At 38.9% G+C, this 9790-nt stretch overlaps 1 protein-coding gene across 1 annotated transcript; it reads right to left on the bottom strand.

Moving 5' to 3' along the window:
• Window positions 1-2426: 2426 nt before the first annotated feature.
• LOC127651728 (trichohyalin-like) lies at window positions 2427-7776 on the bottom strand. The gene is made up of 3 exons (XM_052137711.1): window positions 7690-7776; window positions 4061-4632; window positions 2427-3616 (listed from the first exon to the last, which is right to left on the bottom strand). The coding sequence occupies exons 1-3, from the start codon at window positions 7706-7708 to the stop codon at window positions 2516-2518; spliced, it is 1692 nt and encodes a 563-aa protein (XP_051993671.1). The 5' UTR covers window positions 7709-7776; the 3' UTR covers window positions 2427-2515.
• Between the last annotated feature and the right edge of the window lie 2014 nt (window positions 7777-9790).

The following is a 9790-nucleotide window of genomic DNA, read 5'->3' as shown; positions in this document are numbered from 1 at the left end:
ACAAGGAGACAAAAGGAAGACATCTGTATAAAATTCAAAATAAAGTTGGGGATGAGAGAAATAAATACGGAAGCAGAAAGGAAGATTCCATAATATCTAGGCTTCGAATAGGGCATACATGCCTTAATTACTCAATGTTCATCATAGGAAAAAGAGAATCTGCAAATTGTGATAAATGTGGCTTGTCAGAAACAGTTGAACACGTGTTGATTCATTGCACAGAATACGACAGAGAAAGAATCAATTTTGCAGAAACATTAAGCTACATAGGTATTGATACATTGTCAGTCAATAGCATATTTCAAAACGCACAGAAAGAGAAAAGGGTCTATAGTGCTTTAATGAGGTATCTAAAGGAAACAGGATTGGTTAACAGAATATAGGTTGAGATATATATATATATATATATATATATATATATATATATATATATATATTTTTTTTTTTTTTTTTTTTTGATAATTTGCTTCACTCTGTTAATGCTTCACACTCCTGTCCAGTTGGTGGCGGTAAATGCACCTTTTAGCTGGTTTGCCAACCGCCTTAAAACTTTGAAAGAAGAAGAAGAAGAAGAAGATCGCGGGTGAAAAAAGTGATACTGCGCCTGCGTGCCTACGTAACTGCTTGGGATTACGTGCAGCGCAGACCTGTTTCTCCCGTCTCTTCATTTTATCCTGTTTTAACAGGTATGACTGTGGACCACATATATCAGGTTGCATAACACACGTATATGCTTGTGTTGTCATTGGTGTAAATGCTCTTATTTGTGAAAATATGTACAATTTGACGATCGTCCTCCATTTTGGGAACGCTCGTGTGGTGCGCTCAATTAATGTAATTTACCTCAAACAGGCTCGTTACCATCTTAGAGTGTTTTTGAATTTTACTCATACAAAATCTGTGTTGGGTTCCATAAGACTTCATATATGCACTAAGTTTAATGTTTTCCCAGTCACATGGTACAAGATATCATTTCAGTGTGCACAAACGTAATATTACATTGTTTCCTGTTATGCAGTGGTTAAAGTGGGACAGCTCCACCCGCTCCTCCAGATACTCTTCCTCCTGCATCACTATTTACATCTGGACGATGGATTTTTTAGGTTACTTACTCATCTGCAACATGTCTATGAGACATTTCCCCAGAATGACATTCAGCAGATTTATAATATACAATACAATTCAAGAGTGCGCGTTAGGAGGTCAGGAGATCTAGATGTATATTATGAGACTAAATCACTATAAAACATATTTATGGGTCTAAACTCCTGAAAAGAATTAGTCCACAATAGCGCACATACATCACATACGTGTGTACGCCCACAGTCAAATGGAGAATAGTTTGAAGGTTTTCAATTTGACATGATTTATACATAGTGTCACCTTAATATTACTAAAATAAAACTCTGAATTCCACTGAAAATGGAATAAAGCCAACTAAAAAAGATTTAATCACTGGCTGTTTCATTTCTAAATTACATAATTACATTATTTACATGTCAGGCCACATGCAGTAATGATCAGCTATTCAAATTCTTTGCATCTTTTGTACACAAATGCAGTAACAACAACACTTATAATAAAGGTAAACAAATAACTGGAATTCTACAGATTACTCTAGATTTTTTTTCTCCAATCAGCATCCCTTCAGATATCTATCACTGCTTATTCACACATAATGCTTCAAGTTCCTTTTTGACTTATATACATCTGAAATGTGATTTTATAATACCTTCCTGTCAAAATGCATTTATTTCCTTCTTTGGAAAGAGAACAATAGAACAAAAAAATATTTAACAAAAAATGTTTATTAACATTTTCCAAACTCCACAGTATAAAGACAGAAATTCACTAAAATAGCTCCAATCCAGTTAACATTAAACATTTCCCAATGGCTAATTCTGGTGTTCACTAATTGAAAGAAGTAGTATTCATAACAATCATCTTCAAAAATAGCTGTTTTTTCAGCTGGCTATCTTTTCACTTTAGATATGGAAAGCACGTGATTTGTGCATCGAAGTCCACATGAAAAGCATGGTAGACACATAGCACTGGCACTGACCATAGAATACATTTATATATATATATATATATATAGAGAGAGAGAGAGAGAGAGAGAGAGAGAGAGAGAGAGAGAGTATATATAAATAAGGGTTGATTAAAAAAACTTCCATCTACATGTTATCAGTCACCTAATCATTTACTGGGCCAGTATTCACAATACACTACCACTACAATGCTTATATTGCAATATATTGCTTATATGTTCCAGGACTGAAATCCCCACCCCACTTCAAGCACTTATTATTATGTGTATAAGTGTCTAGTTTAAATAATTATATTGAAATAAAAACAATGATTCCCAAAACATGACATACCTAAACTACATTCCAATCCAGAGTGTGTGTCATTTCACAATGTTTATAAGGACATTGAGCAGTTAAATTACATGTAGGTAGCAAATGTTTAAATACTACAAATTTGTTAAAATCTAAAGTTGTAAATACGCAATAAACTACAGTTTCTTTTGTTCTAGCTCCTTTTTCAGCTGCTGCTCTTCCTGTTCCTTTTGTTCTAACTCCTTTTTCAGCTGCTGCTCTTCCTGTTCCTTTTGTTCTAACTCCTTTTTCAGCTGCTGCTCATTCTGTTCCTTTTGTTCTAGCTCCATTTTCAGCTGCTGCTCATTCTGTTCCTTTTGTTCTAGCTCCTTTTTCAGCTTCTGCTCTTCCTGTTCCTTTTGTTCTAGCTCCTTTTTCAGCTGCTGCTCTTCCTGTTCCTTTTGTTCTAACTCCTTTTTCAGCTGCTGCTCATTCTGTTCCTTTTGTTCTAGCTCCATTTTCAGCTGCTGCTCATTCTGTTCCTTTTGTTCTAGCTCCTTTTTCAGCTTCTGCTCTTCTTGTTCCTTTTGTTCTAGCTCCATTTTCAGCTGCTGCTCATTCTGTTCCTTTTGTTCTAGCTCCTTTTTCAGCTTCTGCTCTTCCTGTTCCTTTTGTTCTAGCTCCTTTTTCAGCTGCTGCTCTTCCTGTTCCTTTTGTTCTAACTCCTTTTTCAGCTGCTGCTCATTCTGTTCCTTTTGTTCAAGCTCCTTTTTCAGCTTCTGCTCTTCCTGTTCCTTTTGTTCTAGCTCCTTTTTCAGCTTCTGCTCATTCTGTTTATTTTGTTCTAGCTCCTTTTTCAGCTTCTGCTCATTCTGTTTCTTTTGTTCTAGCTCCTTTTTCAGCTTCTGCTCTTCCTGTTCCTTTTGTTCTAGCTCCTTTTTCAGCTTCTGCTCATTCTGTTCCTTTTGTTCTAACTCCTTTTTCAGCTGCTGCTCATTCTGTTCCTTTTGTTCTAGCTCCTTTTTCAGCTTCTGCTCATTCTGTTCCTTTTGTTCTAGCTCCTTTTTCAGCTTCTGCTCTTCCTGTTCCTTTTGTTCTAGCTCCTTTTTCAGATTCTGCTCATTCTGTTTATTTTGTTCTAGCTCCTTTTTCAGCTTCTGCTCATTCTGTTTCTTTTTTTCTAGCTCCTTTTTCAGCTGCTGCCCTTCCTGTTCCTTTTGTTCTAGCTCCTTTTTCAGCTGCTGCCCTTCCTGTTCCTTTTGTTCTTGCTCCTTTTTCAGCTTCTGCTCATTCTGTTCCTTTTGTTCTTGCTCTTTTTTCAGCTGCTGCTCATTCTGTTCCTTTTGTTCTAGCTCCTTTTTCAGCTTCTGCTCATTCTGTTCCTTTTGTTCTAGCTCCATTTTCAGCTGCTGCACTTGCTGTTCCTTTTGTTCAAGCTCCTTTTTCAGCTGCTGCTCATTCTTTTCCTTTTGTTCAAGCTCCATTTTCAGCTGCTGCTCATTCTTTTCCTTTTGTTCAAGCTCCATTTTTAGCTGCAGCTCATTCTGTTCCTTTTGTTCAAGCTCCTTTTTCAGCTGCTGCTCATTCTGTTCCTTCTTTAGGAGCTCTTTTTTCAGATACAGTGTGCCTAGTAATAAACATACTAACAATACAATTAAGCACAAATCAAATGAAAATTTTTGCAGCGTCATTCTGTCCTTCCATGTAATTTCTGTTGTGTTTCTGTTCTGTTGAGTTGTTTTAAACATCTCAAGAGTGTAATACCTCATTCCATTTTTCCCTATAATTTTTTTAATCTTTTGAAACAAATCTGAGACCTGACCTTTATTGCTTTTGTCCTCGTTGTTGAATGAGTGATATCTGCCACCACAACTATCAACTATTTCTGGTAAATATTTGCTTTTCCTAATGTACTCATCTAAGGAGTAACCCTTTAGCAGATCAGTGTGAGTGAACAGAATGATGGTACGCCCCAAAGCCTCTTCTCCAAAGTTATCTTGAATCCATTTCACTGTGTCCCTCTCTTCTTTTGTGAATCTCACTCCCAGTTTGATCACCAGCAGAAACACATGCGGACCAGGAGCAGACATCACCATACAGTTCTCAATTTCAGCCTTCAACTGATCTTCAGTAATAGATGTATTAAATAGTCCTGGAGTGTCAACTACAGCGATGGTCTTTCCACCCACCATTCCTTTCTGTTTCTCACACATTATATTGGTCTCTTCAAATGCGTCTCTGCCCAGGATGGTGTTCCCTGTGGCACTTTTTCCAGCTCCAGTTTTACCCAATAGAATGATCCTCAGATCAGATACTACAAAGAATTTTTTTTAAACAAACACACACACATGTTGGTGCAGCTATGATTATGAGGACTCTCCATTGACATATTGATTTTTATACTTTAAGAATGTCTTGGTTACTGATGTAAACTCTGTTCCCTGATGGAGGGAACTAGATGTTGTGTCGATGTAGTGACACTAGGGGTTCGCTCTTGAGAGCCCCAATCACCTTTGCTTTATTCAGAAAAGGCAAATGAACATTGAAAAGTGGAATTTTCCTGTCATTCTCTGCCCGGACATATGGGTATAAAAGGAGATGCGTGCACCATTAATTTAGATTTGTGCTGATGAGCTGAGAGAGAGTCCCGGCCATGTCAGTGGTCGGTTCAGCACCACGGCAGGACGGACACAACGTCTCGTTCCCTCCATCAGGGAACAGAGGTTGCATCAGTAATCAAGACGTTTCCTATCTGTCAATCACTTGACGTTGTGTAAATGTAGTGACACTAGGGGTTCCTATACCAAATGCCACAGGTGCTGAACTGTGTCACGAGGTACAGGGCAGACATGGGCAAGCAGCGAGTGCTCGACCATGTCGTGACCTTCCAGCGAGTTAGGTAAGAAGATTTCCTGGTCCTGTTAATGGTGGGAGGAGGCACTTACCCGAGGAAGCCCCAGGCGGTGGCTTTTCCTGATTTTTATATTAAACTATTTCCCAACCACTAGAATAGTGCTGGGGAAGTGCTCTTCCCTCTCCAGGATGGAGAGCACTACGGAGATGACATCCTACCGGAGGGAGGTTAACACGTGGAAAATACCTCACATGGACTCACCAACGGGGAAGTTCGCATGTGGAACGATGCCACTGGGGAGGACCCTATCTACGGAGAGGGTACACAGCCACAGTGGCTGAGGCAGAGCGAAGCTCTATCGAGGTGAAACACAGGGTTCACCTGAGGGGAAACCGAACAGTGGAAACGCATCATACGGGATTACTGAGAGGGGAATCAACATGTATGGAGCACTGAGCCCAAGTATGCAGGCTCACCTGAAAATGGGCATAACAAGAGTACTGGGCCTGGTGGTGTCACTCCTCCACTGAGTTCGTCACCAAGGAGTGCTTAAGAAATTAAAGGGATGTCCTGTGTTCACCAGTCACGGGGAACTGTTGTAGACAAGATAGCGCACATTATCACCTTGAAAAAGGGGAAAAGCGGCGATGCAAGCAATACACCCAACCGGCTGCCTGGTCTACCTGTTGTTACCCCGTAACACTCGGGTCAAAACCGGTTGTATGAGTAGGTTGTAGAACCTCACAAAGTTATTGGGTGTGGCCAACCCGTTGCTAGGCATATGTCTGTTAGAGAGGCGCGCCTTGCTAGTGCCCAGGAGTGGAGTGTGCCTGGACTCCCAAGGGGCACGGCAAGTCTCGAGATTGGTAAGCCAAAGAAATGGCATACACAATCCAATGGGCCAGCTTCTAAAGCTCTGTGTGCATTCCAGACAGATGAGCAGGGTGTGAGGGTGTGAACTGGACACAGCAACCAGGCGGCCTGATCCACAGCATTGTAATCCTTCACCACTAGTGATGAAGAAAACTCTGTTGCTCCAGGTGGCTGTGCCCTGTGGGCATAAACTCACCGCAACAGCGTGCTCTAACTGGGGAAGCTCATTCCTTAGCACCTTCGCCGTCGAGTGTAGTTAAAGTGGACGTGCTTACGAAGTGTGTATGGGCAGAGAAAGGTGCCTTCCATGACTTCTGGGAATTCTGGGAAGAAGGGCACCGAGGCGCGGCTGTGAGACATGCTCCTAGTCCAGAAACCAATCACCCAGCCGCGAGCAGGAGCTCAGAAGATTTGTCCACTTCCAAAAGCAGAAGCCCACCTTCCGATGCTGCGACCGATAACTCATCCTCATCGCAAGCCCAGAATGAGAAATTAAATCCGCCTTAAAACCGCGTGCTGGAGGATGAGAGGAAAGAATTGGAGCGGCAGAAACGCTCCAATATTCACATCCAGATCGCCTGCGGTGCTCGCCGATTTAGCCACCTGAGTTTCAACCCAGGACGGACCGCGTTGGGAGGCAGTCGCAGTGGCTCTCTTCATGAAGAAGGAAGAGAGACACGCCCGCAACATTCTAATGGGCATGTTTTTGCAGTGAGAACATGATTCCTCCATAAAAGCTGCCTCTGTGTGCTGGTGACTCAAGCATGCAAATTCCACTCGCTAATGTTCATTGGCCTTTTCTGAATAAAGCAAAGGTGATTGGGGTGACAGACACCCTGCCTCTAAACCTAACTCTCACAAAATGCAACTGCATTTTTACATTTTCAATAAAACATTGTTTAGTATGTTTTTTAAGCGATTTGAATATTGGGAACACTAGAAATTTCCTCGTAAACCACTTAAATAGATTAACCCAAACCATAAAAAAAGACTCTTTAATTTGTTGAATTTATAAATATGCTACATTAAGAGGATGGCGCTTTGAGGTTTGTCTTTTTCTTCACACAGCTTCCAGCAGTTGACTTTATTTTGCATGACTTTCTCATTTTGCATATTTTTGTTTAGTCATAAAACTTGTACTGTGATCAGCTGCGTGTGTATATATACATTATCATCAATATATGTAATCATTTCTAAATACATGCTTTAGATTATACAGTATGTATGCTTATTATTGCTGTTGAGGATGATTGGCCCAGAATGTATGAGCTTGCTAAATTGTAACTTAGTTTATTTTTTAATACTGGTTATATTAAAATATTACTGCTTAAATGAGATTGTAACCAAGAGATATATTGTTTGATGTAAGTTAAAAAGCACAGATAAGCAAATACATTATGTGGATTGCAATTGTTTGAATCATGAGCACTACAGCTAAATTGATTAAAATAACTTTTCTCACTTTAAACTGTCTGATTTTATATATACATCAGGTTCCAATTTTTCAAATAAGAATATTTCAAGAAATTCCTGCAGGAACTTGACAGAAAGTGCTGTCATTTCAGTAAAATTCCTGGCTTTTAGTTTTATGTAACAAATATTGAATGTGTAAAATATCATGATTATTAAAGTGTTTGTACTGACCTTTATGTGCTGAAGTCATTATTATTGTGAGAAATTCCCTGTGTTGTTTTCACTCAGGTTTCTATATAATCCTCTCTCTGGGCTGCTGTCTGAACAGAATAAAAAGGCTCGGCACCTTATTATGATAGTGAAAGTCCTTTTGAAAAGCCACAATGATCATGTGACCATCTTTCAGAGACCTTTTTTTGTTTCTCAGTTGATTTGTTGATGTACTAAGAGTGTTGTGAAATGTTGTATGAGATGTTTAACATTCCTAAAGGTTTCTCGTTTATTCCAACCCTCATATACCAACGTAATAGTTTTTTTTTTTATTTTTGTTTTTTCATATTTAAATTTTTATGTTGCTTATAGTCACACATTCACATTTTGTTCAGATGTCCACTGATTACAGCTTTTTTGAGGGGAAAAATGTTGTTACCTTCATAAAATCTTATTTATATATCTTGAAATTGTTTACCACTCAGATCAGGTCTTTTCTACTGAGAAAATTGTAGCTAAAAAATGGCAATTGCCACTTGAGGGTGCTGTGCACATGCACTAGGAAAAATTAAATGGAGGTCAGATATGATTGGTAAATGTTGTATATGCTAATTTAAACCCGCTGGATCAGCCAACAGTGTGTTTAAGCATTTGTTTGGTTTATTGCTTCTTATGTTTCTAAATGGTCACTTCTTGTCTACATTTCCAGGTGGTTCTCATTGTGGTCATAAATCGTCACTAATTTGTCTGTCCTTGACCTTTTCATGTGTCTAGTGGCATAACTCAAGAAAGGACTGTGAGTCTGGACTCAGAACTCAAAATAAAAAATGAAGAAATGCCACTCATCCCCTACATCCTGCCTGCTACGGATTTACTTTTGCAAACAGGTGAGGAAAGACTGTGAGGAGAATTGAAACATTTTGACAGCCCACAACATTTTGAAACTTCAGTTTGAATGACTGAAATCACAATACCAGCCACCATATCACCCTGCAGCTCTTGCCTGGTTGTCCACTAGAGCTATGCAGGGTTGAGCCTGGCCAGTACCAGGAGAGCCATAATTCAATGGTGCGTCGTCAATTACACTTTACATAAAGTATACCCGGTCCTTTATGGTGTGAATGGGCATTTACAGGGGAATTTTATTTTTAAAAGTTTATTTTTTACAATCTGATTCAGTGAAACTTCTGTATTTGTTTCACAGTATTATTGTTTGCCTTAGAAAGGGGAACACTAAATCTTTACAGAGTGAACATCATTGTTTAAGCCGTTAAATGCATTGTCATTTCAAGAAGAGTATACATTTTTTGAAGTGAAATTTATAGTGATTGTGTCTTATGCGAGATACAGTAAGACTGAAATGTACATGCACCTTAGCCAAATACATTTAAACTCAGTTTTCACAATTCCTAACAGTTAGGATCACTACTTTATTTTAAGAATGTGAAATGTCAGAATAATAGTAGAGAGAATTATTTATTTAATCTTTTACTTCTTTCATCACATTGCCAGTGGGTCAGAAGTTTATTTACACTTAGTTAGTATTTAGTAGCAGGGTCATTCTTACTATTTCAGCTTGGTAACTTTCTATAAAACAAAGTTACAATTTCCATGATTTAATCATTTTATCTGAAGAAGGGCTTGTTAAACTACAAGAAAAATATATTGGTCCAGCTCAGGATATTATTCTTTAATAATTTTGACTAAATTCTTCACACATGCAAAGGCCAAATGTCCACCCTGTTACAGGACATTCTCATCTCAATTAATAAGTGTTTTGAATGCACAGTTACTGTAATATTTACAACAGGGTGTACAGAAGGGAAACTGAGTGGACTGGACATAACAGGGTGGACATCAAACCATCCACTGTAGAACGTGGTGATTTTTTCCTCCTCCCAACCGCTGGTACATCTTCTTGTATTTTTCTTTTTTTTATCTTTTCCTTCTCCTGCAAGGCCTTTAGATGTTCAGTCTCCTTCTGGAGCCTCCTCCTTCCCTGTCTGACATTTCTTCATCCAACAGCATATTGCCTAATACACAAGAAGCATATTGACACAATTTACAATCACTCAACAGATAAATGGTTCTGTATACAATAATTTATAGGATAGAATGCCAC

The sequence above is a fragment of the Xyrauchen texanus genome, chromosome 11, assembly GCF_025860055.1.
Source record: "Xyrauchen texanus isolate HMW12.3.18 chromosome 11, RBS_HiC_50CHRs, whole genome shotgun sequence".
In the NCBI taxonomy this organism is placed as follows: Eukaryota; Metazoa; Chordata; class Actinopteri; order Cypriniformes; family Catostomidae; genus Xyrauchen; species Xyrauchen texanus.
The sequence above is the reverse complement of the archived record's forward strand: the minus strand, read 5'-3'. Positions and strand labels throughout refer to the sequence as shown.